Here is a 17,534-nt window from a genome sequence, read left to right as displayed (position 1 = left end):
ATAAAAAATCAGACACAGGTCATTTACCGCTCTCATGTTGATATTTAATCGAAGCCTTTTAACTGAAGCCCATAGAGGTGACATTCGTAAGCTAGAGTCGACAATTTGTGCTCGAGTGCCATATCTCACGACCAACAACACTTATCTAAAGTCACCTCCCATAACCATTATCTTTCCACCGAAAGGGAGCTTCTCATCTGTGATGTCTTGCATTGTCCGATCAACTGCTTCTACTGCCTGCCTCTTAGCCATTGCTGCTTCATCCCATATGATTACCTTTGCCTCGCGAAGTATCTGAGCCTTCCCACTTTGTTTAGTGATCTTGCACATCAAGTTATTATCAAGATTGAGCGGAATTCCAAATCGTGAATGAGATGTTCTCCCTCCTGGCATGTTGTTAGCCGCAACACCTGACGTGGTAGTTGCAAGTGCAATAAGAACACGGGCACGGATATTAGCCAACAAAGCTTTGTACAAAAATGTCTTTCCAGTTCCACCGGGACCATCTATGAAGAAGACACCTGGAATATTTTGATCCACATGCCTCATTATCTCATCATATGCAAACTTCTGGTCTGGATTGAGAGAGTCTCGCGCATGTAAGTCTTCATATTCCACATTTATAGAGTATTCTTCTTGCACCTCACGATAGCCTCTTGATTGTAAATCGATGTGTGCACTGATATTTGGAAGGTCGTAATCACTAAGCTTTTTACTCATAGATTCTAGGAAGACTCTAATGTCGATGAGGACCATATTTTGCACTCGCTCGGCGCATCCATATTGTTTCCTATAATCTTCAGAAAGAGAATCATAGTAGTCGTCCCATAACTTGCGAACATTTCCAGGTTCACAAAAAATCAGCATCGTCGCAAATAACCTTCTAAGTGCACTGGGAAATTGAAATAAGGAAGCCTCTTCAAGACACTGTGATAAATTATCATCCATCTCTACTAAACCTCTTTCAAGAGCTGCTTTTTGAAATGTAGGGTGTAATACACCATTGGCTGTGTATAAATCTTCAAAGCAGGTAGGCCCGGTGATATGACATAAAAGCAGGCGTAGGTAGTATCTCTCTCCTTCATCTGGATTAGCATAAACAAGTCGACCAACCATTGATTTATGTTCCCGGGTCCTCCAACAATGGTTTCTCCGATTCCATGTAAAATGTTTGGGAAAATCCTTATACAAATATTCTCTCGCTTTGGAATCTTCTTTATTCTTCTTGAAAAATGCCGTCAACATTGAATCTTTTTCGTTCTCCCTATCAACAATGTCTTCTATTCTGTCACCGTCTTTGAACCTAACCAACTGTTGATTCGGGAGATGTATTTGCAAGGCCATCACACAAGGGTGGATTTTTGAAAGAGGAAAGCTAAAAACTCGCCATAATGCCTCGGGAGGGGACACATAACGTGCGTCTTGAAACTTTTTTATCTCATTAATAACAACATTTTCTTGGTCTTTATCAATATGGATAACTTGTTTGTCATGGCCCTTATAAACATATTTGAAGAGGTACTTCACAGACTTTATACTCGAACAAACCTCAACGTTGATATGACAATTAAACATCATTAACAACTTCGGGTTGTATGGAGCCACCCATCTGTTATCCAATGATGTATTTCTTACAGTAACCTCAATTCCATTATTTCTCCTTCTATATAATGGATATGAGTTCTCTCCTTGTGATGTCTTTTCATTGAATTGCCTAGGATATCTGAAACGACATATTTTTGGCACACCCTGCATACACGGACTTTTTTCTCGTAAGCTACCACAGGGACCGTGCATCATGTGACTTTTGACAAGATCATGCATTTCAGGAAACCTTATTGGGTCGGGAATTTCCGCACACACAAGTTTGTCATAATCGTCTGGATTATTCATCTTATATCCAGGGGTCATTATTAAGAGGAAATGTGCATGTGGCAATCCACGCTTTTGAAACTCTATCGCATACACATATGACCCCACCACACCGATTATATGTCTCTGCAATAACTGTACCTTGAGATCCTCTAACTTAGCATGAAAAACTCTTGCAACAAGGTCCGGTCGATCTTGAGCTGATTGTCCAGGCAATAACTCATCATCGATTTCTTTCCATTTTGGGTTGCACGTCATTGTAAGAAATATATCAGGCCTCCCATCATCTTGAACTAAAGCCATGGCATCCAGAAATCTTCGGCGCATGTCACGTGGACCTCCAATGAAACTTGCAGGTAACACAATTCTCTGTCTAACCCTACTTGGTTGAGCCTCACCGGCATTGAAACAATCAACAATGCCATGGTATAAATCAGCTCTAATTTTGGTTTGGTTCTTTTCAACAAAAACCAAACGTGTAGTCTCAATCTTTATATAGGTATCTACTGCAAACTGCTGGAACAATCTCCCTCCCATCAAAATCACATTATCATTCGACCATATCTGGAACTTGTAACAATAGTACTCCTGCATACTTACAGTGTTTCTGCCTTTTTTTGAAGTAGATCCTGTGATATCATAATTTATGTGAAAAATATAAATTTAATATCCAAATATTTAAGGCAATACCTGTTACATGTTTTAAATATGTAAAAGAATGTTAAAGGCGTACCTTCTGAACCTTCATCATTGTCTTCATTGTCACTATTAATTTCATCCATGGCCACCCCATATCTTGGTATTTTAGGATGCCATCCAGACTCACCATTGGGAAAGAATAAAGGATACGACAAAGGATCATAACAACCAAAGTGAGGTTGAATTTCAGTACTATAGTTAGACCTCCCGTAGACAATTATACTTCTTTTATATGCAGTGATGTTGTTATTTCCTTCAACCCAAATACCAGCAACCTATGCAAAGGTGTAGTTCAATATGGTGATTAATATGATATCTATAATTATAAATATGAGACATTTAATTTTAAAATGAATAAAGTTAAATGTTACTATTCACACCTCAGATGTGGTAGGCTTATTGTACACCCTTTGGTCAAGCTCCACCGATGCATTCAAAGTCACTCTATAATTATCAAGGGGTCCTAGATCAGATAGCTGTTTAAATGTTCTAACGTACGGATTCGAAGCTAGAATACGTGTTAGTTTTTGGATGATTCTTCTATCAACATTCTTCCAGGAGGATCTCTGTGATATTTCAGCTTCACCGTCATAAAAATACAACTGTAAATACCTCGATTTACCATCCCTTGAAATTAACTGATCGATATTATGATAGAGTGTTCCGTGCGCACAAAAAGTGTAAACTCCAGAATTCATATTGGCCAATTCTTTATCCACATTTACACCTAGTGATGCGAAAGAAAAGTTTGAGTTATACGCCCTTATATTGTACCTGAAGCTTTCTTCTAGCTGCTCTTGCCTTGTGAAGAGTTGGTGCAACTCTGTGGGAATAGGGGAGTGTGCCAGTTTTGTCTTCCCACTCATGCAACAAAAGGTAGGGAATTCATATTGTAGTCGCTTTGCTCCACAATAAACACAAGGGTTTTGAGCCTTTAATATACGATGTTCCATACGGATATTTTCGTAAACAAAATCATACGGATCCTCCTGAAAGGCGTATACTCTTCTTTTTGTCATCATAGTTCGTTCCTTTCTTCGTTGATAATATTCTTTATTATAAGTACTCGTCCTCTGAGCAGCACTTATAACACTCACAGAGGAATCTTCGTTCACATTTGTTTCGTTTGTCTCCATTGTAGTGCAACTTGTGAGTGCTGTAGGTTGACTACATCCTTCACCGTTAGCTATCCTTCTCTTTTTGTTTTTCTCCTTTTTTCGTGCATAATAGTTTCTATTGTATCTTTTTCGATTTTCTACAAACATATTATTTGTATAAATAGTTATATATTATAAATGAAAACATATACGCAATAAGTATTAGACTAAAACTTAGCAATAATAATGCTAGGTTTCATCGAAGGAAAAACGATTGCTAGAAGTGAAGCGTTGTTCAAATTTCGAGTGATCACTTTAACAAGTGAGTACATAGTTACTTTCATATTACACATGAAGTATTTAATATAAATTACGTGATATGTGTGCATATTATTTGTGTTCTTGATATCTATGCTGGAGACCCTAATATACATATTTTATTTGATTTAAACTGTATATGTATTTTATACCTATAAATATATTGGGTAAAAATGGGTAGATGAAATATAAGAGATGAAAGATGATATAGATGATGAGATGTGAAAGATGATGAGAAGACTTGACCATAACGATGACCCAGTCATCTAGCCGAGTATATACAATGACCACAGACTATTATAGACAGTCTAGTGGAATGCTAGCAGGCTCACAGCCTGTAGGTGTTGTGAACGATGTGTTCACCATATGTACTCTAAATTTACTGGCAATTGTGCCTAATGGATAATACTAGCAGTTGTGCCTTATAGATAACCTTTGAACTATGTTTTCACCAACTTCATACAGCGCTTCGCTTCTAATAATCGTCTTTTCCTTCAACGAAACCTAGCATTATTATTTCTAAGTTGTGACTTATTATTAACTCAAGGTCTATGGGTGATATGGTTTTATAAGTATTAAACAATACTTTTTCAACTACTGTGTACAGACATAGTCCAGACATGAAACACCGGAGAGCAGGACCATTTTGGCATTTAAGTTGTTCTGAAATCCAACAACCCTATGCGGCACTTCAGAGCAGATTCCCTGTACTACGAGTAGTTAAAAGATATTATAATACCACTTTGTATAATTTATAATACTTAGCACATTTAATATGTTTATAGGTTCATAATAGCGGTAATGAACTTAATCATAAACTACACTTAAAGTAGGGTAAGCATAACTCACTTACAAGGGGGTTTAGCTAGGAGTCAGACTCTGAGGGGGCAGAACTTCTGAGCTAAAAGCTCTTCTTCTCGGAGCCTACTGGCGCTCCAGGACTCGCCTCTAGCACTTGCGGTGATCCTCGCCTCTATTTATAGGCTAATTCTGGTGCGAACGTGGGGCGTTCCCTTGCTAAACGCTATGCGTTCGTGGCTAGGTGTCATCCTCTGGTGTCAATCTGTGGTGAGGAACCAATGGATCATATCGCACCACGTGTCACCTCATGTTATTCCAAAACTAATTATCTTCTAAAATCCGTAACTTTTGCATACGAGCTCGATTTTTGACGTTCTTTATATCCACACATAGGTATCGATGGGATCTACAACTTTTAGACTCCATCGGCTAATTTTGAGTTTATTTTTAAAGTTATCTTTTAACAGGCTTAGGCAGTTAAAGTCCGTTAAAAATTCATAACTTTGTCATTCGACGTCCGTTTTTGTATGCCTTTATATCGTTGAACTCCTATGAATGAAATCTTTAATTCTAGTTTAGATTATGTTGGCTAAAAGTTGATCGATCTAAAATTGGATTTCCGGGTTGTGTACTACTATGCTTAATATTAGAAAAATCATAACTTCATTATACGAAGTCAAATTCGGACGTTCTTTTTTATGTACACTCTTGGTTTAACGTCTACTACGACTTTCGTTTAGATCGCTAAGGCTAAAAAGTTTTTTTTTTATCGCAAACTCACTTTTTACGATACACAGCGTCGTGTCGGTTTTATCGCAAAACTTTGACGGGTCATAACTTCTTCGTTATAATTAGGATTTCAACGTTCTTTATATGTACAGAACCCTTGTGACATATACTATATCTTGGTTAAGATTACTTATTCTTAAAAAAATTTCTTTCAAAAACTTATTTTTAACGCTTATTATCTCTAAATTGGCTAGCCCGAATTTGCGGGCGTTAGAATTATCTCTCCCCTTAGGATGATTATGTCTCGGGATCATCAATGAAACATGGATTTTATAATGACTCCATACATTATCTTTTCATCTTAAGTAATAATTGTAACTCCTATTTCCTTTTAAATGAGTATCTAACTCTTGGACCTCTTGACTTTTGGTGGTGCTCAATCTTGCATCCACTCTCTATCTCACGTTGGAATTTCAATCGTGACCTTCAAGTTACAATCTCAATTCTTATTGGAGACTCTTGATCCTTCGTAAATAGACTTTACTTTGATTATTGTAACAGACCAATGGGTCATGTTCTAATGATCTCTCATCGTATAATGCAATTCTTAGACTTAGGTCTTTTAGAGCCAAATTTCAGAATGGAATATACCTTCCTTCATGTTCTAATGTGATACAATCACATTCTACCATGTAACACTTCTAGCTACAAGATTTTTACTTTCATGGCGATCATGATACTTCTATTGATCGCTTCGATTATCTTTCACTTCAATCTTCTGGCTTAAGTTAGACGCTACATCGAACTTGGTTCTTTGAACCACGTAACACACTCATCTTATTCGGACTCGGTTTGATATGACCACTACGGTCGAAATAACAATCATCTTCTTAGTCATTACGAAACGATGGTAATGACAGGCATGAACCAAATAGATTCAATTACTATTGCCTTGCTAACCTTGTGACTTTCCCTGATCTAAATGCGAGTCACGTACTTCCAGTAGTATATGACACTACTACCTTTCACACCTACTTGTACTCGTCCCTAGTATTGTCTCTCAGTTCTCAAAGTTATTATCACAAAAACAATTTTAACAGATACAAATGTGTCCAAACAATCATAAAATTTTCCCTAGACTCTATTAGGACTTCTTCCATACGTATCTTCAATCATCAATTATTCTCAAACTCGGTTGGTGTAGGAAATGATAGATGATGGGATAACTTCATGGATTATACCAAAAATCTTTCTTTCTACAAATTGAAAGTGTACTTTTCCCGTACTAGACATATTATTTATTAGACGCATTCTAAATGCAAGATACCTCTTTTACGGTATCTTCTGATAGGTATCATTCACTATCATTAGCTTTCTTATTTCTTCTGTTTGCTGAGTCTGGTATGAGTCCTTATCATGATGTTCCATACACCGTAATAGTTTCAAGATGAGAAATTTAAGATGGAGAAGGTTTAGATGTATAATCCTCCTTATTACTATGAAAAGTTACATGCCAGTTCTAATACCATAATTAAATGTTTAGAAATCTAAAACACATAAATTTCCAGATCCAATTGGCAATAGGTCATAGACCCAATTAAACGATAGCATCATAAAGAATATAAGGCATCTTATAGCATAAACTATTTATCACATAAAATCAATTTAGGAATCTTCCCTAAAGAAGCTATTGCTCGTGTCTATTCAGGCATACTTCCGAAATATAGCATACACACATCTCACGATCACCGTTTAACATTCTAAGTTTAAGTCTAGAAATCCTATAAATTCCTAGTTTGCTTAAACTAATGCTCTGATACCAACTGTGACATACCCAATTTCACAGTCATTTTAAAAATTTTATATATGCTTATTTAAAAATCAGAGTATCCATTTTAGAAAATAATATTGCGGAATTTGTTCCCAAAAAACAAGATAAGTAAATTATCCAAGTATTTTCGAAGAAATGTATTTTATTTATATTGAAACATTGTGTGACAACCTGAAATTTATTCCGTCACCGTAACCCGTTTCCCGTTAATATAACTCGTTTTTATTAAACTTTTCCGTTAACATTAGGATCAGAGAAATTAAAAATTTGAACTTTTATTATAACTTCATAAGGATCGGATTAAATTAGAATCATGGGAAACACCATCAATATTCTTTTAAAAAGTTTTAGTTACAAACAAGTCAAATTACGACCATTTAATCGGGTACGACCATAAACCCCGTTTAATGTCGGTATCGAGTAGATTTCCACCTGGCCACAAACTCAAACCCTATATAAGGGTTGACTGGTCACCAACTTAAACTTTTTACCACTCTAGTCACACACTCTCTCTCTCTCTCTCTCTCTCTCTCTCTCTCTCTCTCTCTTCAAGGCCCGATTCTTCAAAAATCCCCAAGTTTCCGCTCCCAAACTGTAAGTTCTCTTACCCTAAATTGTTCTAAAGCTCATTACATGTCAATATAGCTTGAAAATCATCCAAGAAGGCCAAGAACAAGGAGTTTACGGCCCAAGAACCCTCTTAGGCCGTAAACCCCTAAAAAGGTGCCAAAATGCCCCCAAACCCCTTCCTTAGGCGTAGAGGCTAACTTAGAACTTACCCTTGAAATGTTTTACACATTAAACATTATGTTTGGAGGCTTGAAAGAGGGTTTATGACCCAGGAACACTCTTAGGCCGTAAACTCCCTCAAATTATGCAAATTGAGCCCTAAACCCCCTATTTAGCCTTGGACCTTCACTTAGAAACTTGTAGGAGTGAACTGAGGACCTCAAAAACAAAGTATAAGGGGTGTATAAGGGTTTATGGCCGTAAATCATGGGGTTCATGACTGTAAACTCCCAAGGAGTGGTCCTAGGGCTGCAAACTCCAAGAGAGTGCCCCTTTTGAACCCTAAACACTCCTCAAGCCATGGATTAAACCCTATAACTCTTCCTAATGATGTAAGAGACCCTTAAGCACTCAAATACACTCCTCCCATGAGTTTACGGTCGTAAACCCATGGGGGAAGTGGTCCTTCAACCACAAACTCACCTAAGGTGAGTATTTGAGGAGTAAACTCCATAGTGAGGCCTTACACTCCTTCCTTACAACCCAATAGCCTCCTAGCACTTGACCAAAGAGTTTTTCTTCGCATTAGGATGTCTATACGTGTTTAATTGGTGTTTTAATAACTAATTATATGTAAACATATTTCTTCATATGTTACTAGGGTCATAAAGTGTGTTCAAGTCTTCACTTGGCACCAAGCACTCAACCGACACTCCTACCCGATCCACTCGCTACAGGTGAGTTTATACCCCTTAATTAAGCTTTTAAATGTTTTTAAATGTTTTAGGGGGGGGGGGGAGGGGAATACAAGTTAAATACAAGAAAGTTATAGTATCAAATCATATGTGATTTATAACTCGCAATAAAAAAGGATTTCTATACTTTTAGCTACTAGTCAACAAAACTGTTTTAAATGACTTTCAAACGCATTTTTTATGTTAAATTGTTTTTAAAATACTTTTCTTTTAAACTATATCTATACCAATATATTTATATAAATAAGACTTGAAGGACTTAGGACCGATAGCTCGCCTTATTTCCTGTTCTTGTTTGGTTGTGGTCTTAGGGTATACTGTTATCCGTCCGACTGTTGTTGAATTCTTAGTTATATATCATATATATTTGTGTTAAATATGAAAGTATTCACCTTATTTAATACCTTTGTAGATCAAAGGCATGCAATCCCACACTCTAATTAACTATAATAGGTATAGTTAAGACTACTGCTCATTACCTCTAGTACTATGATACTCACTATAATTACTACTATTACAAGTTAACGCATGTTAAAAAGAGCACTCTATATACTATACTAAAAGTTCCCTATACTATAATACAAGAGAATACACTAACCCAGAAATGACACACTATCCCTCTATACGGCACTCTACTGCGCAAATACCATGTAACCAGAGCTTCCCGGAAGGAAAGCAACACTACATGTATAGATCTATATAGGACGGACACTATTACATCCCGACTGCTAACTACAGTCCGAGCTGACCAGGCCCAGAGGTGACAAAACATCGCTACACTACGTATGACCGGGAAGGTCATCGGACTCTCTATTATCACTAAGTTTGGTCATGAGAGATCACATCCATATCCAAATTAACACACTAAGAATTAAAGTCTAAGCTAACATCCCGAAGTAAATAATATATATATATATATATATATATATATATATATATATATATATATTACTAATTGAAGTTTGCAACACTACTACAGCCAACCGACAATATCTTTTCTCTTCTACTTTACTTGAATGAAATCTATTACCTTATTTTTATAACTGAAAGTTTCAATGGAAATACTTTTACACACACGAAGAGTTAAACTTACAAATGCTCGAATCTAGAAAATATAGGATTTTCTAGGGATTTTTACTATTCTCAAACATTATTCACTATTTTTATATTACGTGATTGTAAACACTTTTATACAAGCAACAACACTAAATTCGTATGAACTCACCAGCTTTATGTTGATACTCATTTTCAAAATAACTTGTATTCTCAGGTCAAAAATAGACAGGTACTGGTGCAACTTTTGAGAAGATGGAGCATATACAAGACCCATCTTTTATTTTTGTTTATACTTTTGGTGTCTATCAAACTGTATAGAACACGCTTGTATTTACAATTACTATATTAATGCAATGGTTATTGTCGCTTGTTTTTACTATTATGCAATTGTTATGATACTGTACATGACATCCTCCACCCCGGAACGTATTCCGCCGTTCTCGGTTTTGGGGTGTGACAGATTGGTATCAGAGCATTGTTTATAGTGAATTAAGTATATCAACCCATAAAAGATATACGAACTATAAACACTTCGGGACTAAAACACTCTGACCAAGAATATATACTTTTTAATGCTAAAATATTTAATTAAGTATATATATACATTCACCAATACAAAGGGTCAGTATCATACTAGAACAGAACAAAAGTATTAAGATTGTTGAACAACACAATTAGGCTTAGAGACATATAGTCATATCTGGGTGGATGTAGCCTGATCAACTACATTTTTCTAGGAATGACTAGCATGTGCCTAAGAGTGATTGTGGTGTTGCAACAAGTCTAAAAACTTACCAACACTACTACAAGAACGTTAGAAAAAGAATACTATATGAGTATTCTGTATTCTACTAACTGCATATGTGATAACTAAAAGGGTCGTTACTAGTAGGGAAATAGTTGCTAAGTGGATACACCACAGTTACATGTGACTAGGGTGCTATAGACTTAGAATTTGTGACCTTTCCTTCATTTCATGTTCTTGTTTGATTGGACATCTGGAGTTAGGGTCGCTTATTCGAAGGACTATCTTGCTTCGGTTACATGTAATTGGTATGCACTATGCAAGTATTGGGTCGACTAATAACGATCATCTTATAAGTATCCTAGATTAGTACGTCTATTAACCTTTCTTTCCCCATTCTCGCATAGATAGCATGGCTAGCTTCCACATTCCTGGTGATCCGTATTATCTGAACCAAGGCAATGGAGGATGGCTCGATGAGGAGCCAAAAGATGATCACCCGATCCCTTTGGATGATCACCGTGCTGAAGGTTTTTCGGATAGCTCCGAATCCGAACCGGAAGTCAAAAACCTACCCCCAGTAGCTCAAAACCGTAACCCCCGTCTGGTATTTCAAGGTCCCACCCCCATGTGGGAAATAACATTGAACCGATGGAGCGATGAGCAGGGTCAGCTTGTACCTTTCAACGGAGACCGAAGCTTCTATAACATAAGCGAAGGAGGATCAGTGGATCGAGTCTTGCCCATCATGATCCGTAGGATTGCTAGGAACATTGAACAAAGTCAAGCAGCCATTGGCAGAGTCGTGGAAATTGATGCCAACTCCAGCCTTAACACTGTATGTATCCGCCAACTGGAAGAAGCCATGAATAGGACTAGGAGGACCAATGAGACTCTGCAACAACAACTAGTTGCATCCCGAGCCGAAGTTAGGGAACTCCGAGCACGTCAGAGGGTTCAGGAGAGACATCTTCAGGAAATTGTACGCTAACTGGATGATCTTAGGGTTCGCCCAATGAGTACCTGTTGCCAGTAAAATATATCTACTTATCTTTCCCTTTTGTTTAAGGAGTAGCCTTTCTCTTTCTATGCTCGGTAGAGCACTTGTCTGTAAACGTTCCTAACTTTGAAAGTACTCTAATTAGGCCTCTAGGATGCCAACATTTTCCCTTATGGTTTGATGTAAGACCTACTGTTAGGTCGCTTTTCTCGAATTCATTTTACATCATTAATACCAGTAATATTGGTAGCTACACACTTTGTGAGAAAGTTTGAAGTTTTATGTTTTTCTACTCTATTGCTATGATTCTATCTGATAATTGAACTATGTCAGTTTGGTCTGTGAAACTCTCACAACTTATTTACAATCGATTCTCACTATTATCTTCATCTTTATAAATTTCTAGTAAAAGATGCCTCCCCGCAAGCGTCCGAACAGAGGCAGACCTGCAACACAGACTCCACCTTCACCACCTCCTCCTCCACAGATCGATCCTGTGATGTTTCAAATAGCTGTAACTGCAGCTGTAACAGCCTCTATGGCTTAGATGAATTCCGATGATGCCAGTGGAGCTGGAATGGGCATCAACTCCAGACACGGTGAAATTACCTTACGTGTGCAGGGGTGTACTTATAAATATTTCATGAAATGCAAACCGACATTTTTCAATGGGACCGGAGGAATCCTTGCTTTGTCCCAATGGATTGAAAGGGATGAAGCTGTCTTTGAAATGTGCTCATGCCCCGAAGAAAGCAAAATAAAGTTTGCTGCTGCCACATTCACTGAAAGGGCCTTGACATGGTGGAATGGCCATGTCAAATCAATCTCTTTGGTAACAGCCAACGCCATTGGCTAGGACACACTGAAGGACCTAATGATGAATGAGTACTGCCCTAGGGGCGAAGTTTAGAAGCTCGAAGAAGAAGTTTGGAATCTCAAGATGAAGGGGACTGATATAATCACTTATACTGCCAGGTTCTGTGACCTAGTAGCTATGTGTCCCAACATGATACCTTCTGAAAGCAAGAAGATAGAATGATACATCTAGGGATTTAGTGCCCCCGTATCGAGGGAACGTGTTAGCATCACGTCCTATGACCTTTGATAGCGCCAAGGAATTGGCCTAAAGGTTAATTGATCATGAAACTCCCTCCACCCCATCAACAACCATGGCGATTACCACTTCACCACCCAAATCAACTAACAACAAGAGGAAGTGTTGGGATCAGAAGAAGAGCAAGAAAACTCAATCCTCCTCCAAAAACCAATAGATCGTGGCCGTCTATGCTGCCACCACTCCTTCTACCCCCATACCAGCCAAATCCTATGCTGGAAACTTACCCAAGTGTCCCAAGTGCCCCTTCCATCACAACGGCCCCTGCCGTGAATTGCACTGCACCAACTGCGTGGAAGGGCCATACCATCCGGTTTTGCAGATCCCAACCCAAACCTATCTCCCACGGCCCCAGCTCAGGAGTGAGCCAGACTTGCTATGGCTGCGGTGAAGTTGGCCATTTCAAGAAAAACTGTTCGAAGGCTGGGAATACGGGAGGAACAAGAAGACTACTCGCTATTGGCCACAATGAAGCAGTAGCATACCCCATAGTAGTCACGGGTGCGTTCCTTCTCAACAAGTCATATGCTTGTGTCTTATTCGATAGTGGAGCAGAAGGAAGCTTCATAAACCAAAACTTTAAACACTTACTTAACCAATCCCCGCAACCACTAAAAGAAACATTCATCGTAGAAATGGCTAACGGAAAGACAGAGAGCTCTAACGAAATCTATATAGGTTGCACCCTCACGCTAGATGATCATTCATTCCCAATCGACCTCATACCAGTATCGATCAAGAGTTTCGATGTCATTGTGGGCATGGACTGTTGAGTCTCTATCATGCTGATATTCTATCCTTCGATAAAGCAATCCGTCTAAATCTAATGAATAACGAAACCCTGTTAATCTACAGAGACAAACCCAGTACGAGTCTTCGCATCATCTCGAGTATTCAAGCCCAGAGATACTTGCGTAAGGAATATCGCGCATTCCTTGCACACGTTGTCGACATGAGCCAGAAAACGAAAGATCTAAAAGACTTCCCCGTTGTACACGACTTCCCCGACGTTTTTCCAGAGGAGCTACCAGGTTTACCATCCAAACGTCAGGTTGAGTTCAGAATCGACCTAATTCCGGGAGCTACCCCCGTAGCTAAATCGCCTTATCGTCTAGCGCCTGCTGAGATGCAAGAACTGTCCGGTCAACTTAACGAGCTGCTCAGCAAGGTCTTTATAAGACCAAGCTTCTCACCCTGGGGAGCATCATTCTTGTTCGCAAAGAAGAAGGACAGATCATTCCGTATGTGCATCGACTAAAGAGATCTCAACAAGCTGATAGTCAAGAATCGCTACCCTCTTCCCCATATAGACGACCTATTCGACCAACTGCAAGGGGCGAGTTACTTTTCCAAGATTGATCTTAGGTCCGGGTATCACCAGTTACGAGTGCTTGAGGAGGATTGTAGCACCTGGTTCCTGGTACGTAAAAATTTATCTAAGTAATTGTCATTTTAGCCTTGGACTCGGCGAGTTGTAGGTCCGAATCACAGAGTAGGGATGCGGTCCGGGGGCACGCTTAAGTTGGCGACTTGGCGAGTCCATATCCTGGACTCGGCGAGTCATCGCTATTTGATGAAACCCTAATCCCAAGGGTTTGCCCCCTATTTAAGCTAGCTTGTGCGACCCAAGCTCGCCCCCATTCACCCTCAGAGACCTATATCTCGTCCAAGCTTTGTTTCCTTGTGAGTTTGAAGCATTTGGTGTGTCCTCTTGAAGTTTTGGAGTAGGAAGAAGAGTAGATCAAGAAGAAGAAGAGGAGGTCAAGCATCTTTGAGCTATCTCAGTGTGTTCCTTAAGGTATAACTCGTTTTCCCCCTTGTTTTCATGCTTATTGTCCCTTATAGCTCCATTAAAGTCCTTCTTGAACCATTTCCAAGCTTGGGTAGGTGTGAGGGTTCGTAATAAGTTGATTAACCTTTAGATCTAGGCATGGTTGAGCTTCAGGAGCTCAGATCTACTGTCTTTTTGGAACCATATTACATGAAAGCCCTAGATCTACCCTTTTGGTGCATTTTGGACCGTAAAACCCTCATGGTTGCCTATTTACACGTAAAGTTGGAAACTTTACGTGTAAATCAAGCCCCAGGATCACGGATCTATGTATGGCATGAGATGGATTCAAGTAGAATCGACCATATAGTAATTGTATGGGAACGACTCGGCGAGTCGAGACGGGAGTCCCCGAGTTTTCCCGCTTTTCGTTATGGCGAGTAGTGTAGTGAGTCCGGGGTGGACTCGGTGAGTTGGAAGCCGAACTTATCCATGAAGGAACTCGGCGAGTCAATGCCATGACTCGGCGAGTTCAAGACAATCTTCTTAGATCAAGCACAGACTCGACGAGTTGTTCATACAACTCGGCTAGTCACAGCGTAGAGTGTTCTTCGGATGAAGGCGAACTCGGCGAGTTGTTCATACAACTCGGCGAGTAGGATGCAGGACTATTAAGACTTGGGTATAGAGAAAGGGACTCGGCCAGTCGGCAAGCCAACTCGACGAGTCTGGTCAACTGGTAGTTGATATGACTTAACTCATGACTCGTTAAGGGTAAATGGGCAATTTACCCTGAGGGCGGGTAGCAGTAGTTGACTAAGTGTTTGGTGGGAATTACAGCCGGAGGATTTCCGGAGCAGTAGCAGCAGCATACAGACTATTCCCACACAGATTAGCAGCTACTACGAGGTGAGTTACCTTCCAGTAGTGGTGGGTCTACGGCCACAATGCCGACCCACCAATAGGAGTTGTATGATGGATGATTGTTTCTGTGATATTCATCTAAGGTTGCTACTACCTGGTGATATGTTTATGTGCTAGTATGATATGCTGCTATGTGTTAGTGATAGTAGGGGAGATAGTCCCCAAATTACCGGTCGATAGGGCCGAAGGGGCGGTCATGCCCAGCCATGCTAGATAGATTACGAGATATATGTGTTATGTGGTAGTAGTAGGGGGTGAAATAGTCCCCAGTATCCGGTCGAGAGGACCGAAGGGGGAGACCAGCACCCAGATATGCTAGTCAGTATCCGGTCGAGAGGACCGAAGGGGAGACTAGCACCCAGATATGCTAGTCAGTATCCGATCGAGAGGACCGAAGGGGAGGCAAGCTCCCAGTTATGCTAGACAGTATCCGGTCGAGAGGACCGAAGGGGTAGGTCGGGCACCCAGATATGCCTGACGATATATGCATGTTATGTGATTGTATGGTATGTGGTAGGTTGGGGGAACTCACTAAGCTTCTTGCTTACAGTTTTCATTGTTGGTTTCATGTACCTCTTATTCGAAGGGGAAGGAGCTGACGCGGTAGTGGCCCATCACACACATGCTTCGTATTCCACATCATGAGAACTTCCTGGGGATTTGTACTATGACATTATTATGTTTATTGAAATGTTTTCCAGACATGCGATATCTTATTAAAATACTATGACCAGTAAATGTTTTAATTCGAATGTTTTGTTAAAAATATGTTTTCAAAAATGAAATTTTTGGCTCGTATTTTGGGGTGTTACAAGTTGGTATGAGAGCCCTGGTTTGAGGGATTCGGACACACCTTGGGGGGTGTTTGAACTCAAATCGAGGGATTAAAAGATTTTGGAAAGAGAAAATGTTTTCTAAAAGGCTAAGTAAAGGGTTTTAAGAAAGAACAAAGTGTGTGATGTGCGCGACTAGCCGAGCTCAAGTAAGTATTCCCCAATGTACCCATACAAGTTTATTTATGTTTATCAGTTTCTGTAGAACAACATGCTAGAATAGGAATAAGGATCTAGGAGTGATGCCTTATGTGCCTGCTTTATGTGCTTCAGTATATGAAAGAGTTGCATGCTAGAGTTGAGTAGACAGTAGTAGGGTAGCCTGTTTAGGTTATTCCTTATACTACGAGTTTAGCATTGTATGATAGTTCAGTTTTCTCTACGAGGATAGAGTTGCTTGAGATTATTTTCTTTATTGTCACACCCCCGAACCAGACGGCGGAAACGTCCGGGGGCTGTCGTGACTCAATTGAATACCATGACATTGAATATATATGAAACGTAACAACATTCGTCACCATGCATTAATATAGTACAACCAGTAAAGTTTACATGAAGTACATTGTTTAAACATTACATTTCCAAAAATAAATTGTTCGTTTCGTACATAAATAAACTGCAAGCCATCACTGAATATGATTTCCTTTGATTCACTGGTTCCCTGAGAATACAAGTATTTTGAAAAACGTCAACATATGAAATGTTGGTGAGTTCATAAGTAGTGTTTGAAATCCAATGATTTGTATTGTTTGAAAACCACTAGAAAATCCGATATTTTCTGAAAATAGTATAGTCAAAAAGGTGTGAAGATCCGTAGGTATGCTTGTTTGTTTCTATACTTGTAAAAATTGTTCATTAAAATTGTGTGCATTCCGAATCCGTATGTATTGAAAAACCCTAGGAAAACCCGATGTTTTCCTAATTCTTTGAATTACATGAATTTACATTGAAACCATTGCAACACGTGAAGTTATCAATACCAGGCGACGTTGGATTATTTTTGAGCATCATTATTTGCTACAAACACGCGTTACACAAACGAATAGTCTATAGCAATACTAACGATCCCGTAGGCGTTGTCTGTACTAATCACGTTATCCAACCGCCCTGACTACGTGTAGTCCCACATCCGAAGAGAAAGAGGACACGAAGGCCTCGATGACTCCATTAGCCGGTTGGGGATAAAAAGGTACGAGGGGTCCCAGACCCGCCTCGCATAAAAAGGTAGACTCTACTAGCAATACCAAAGGACCCTTGGGG

The 17,534-nt window shown here is 39.3% G+C and overlaps 1 protein-coding gene across 1 annotated transcript; it reads right to left on the bottom strand.

Moving 5' to 3' along the window:
* Positions 1-141: 141 nt before the first annotated feature.
* On the bottom strand, positions 142-12,481 carry LOC145040527 (uncharacterized). Its single transcript, XM_078988442.1, has 4 exons — positions 12,289-12,481; positions 2,952-3,826; positions 2,606-2,846; positions 142-2,501 (listed from the first exon to the last, which is right to left on the bottom strand). Exons 1-4 carry the CDS (start codon positions 12,479-12,481, stop codon positions 142-144), a joined length of 3,669 nt encoding a protein of 1,222 aa, XP_078844568.1.
* Positions 12,482-17,534: the final 5,053 nt, after the last annotated feature.

This window comes from Lactuca saligna, chromosome 4 (assembly GCF_052625555.1).
Source record: "Lactuca saligna cultivar CGN05327 chromosome 4, ASM5262555v1, whole genome shotgun sequence".
Taxonomy (NCBI): Eukaryota; Viridiplantae; Streptophyta; class Magnoliopsida; order Asterales; family Asteraceae; genus Lactuca; species Lactuca saligna.
Note: the sequence above shows the minus strand (reverse complement) of the source record. Positions and strands in the feature narration are given on the sequence as shown.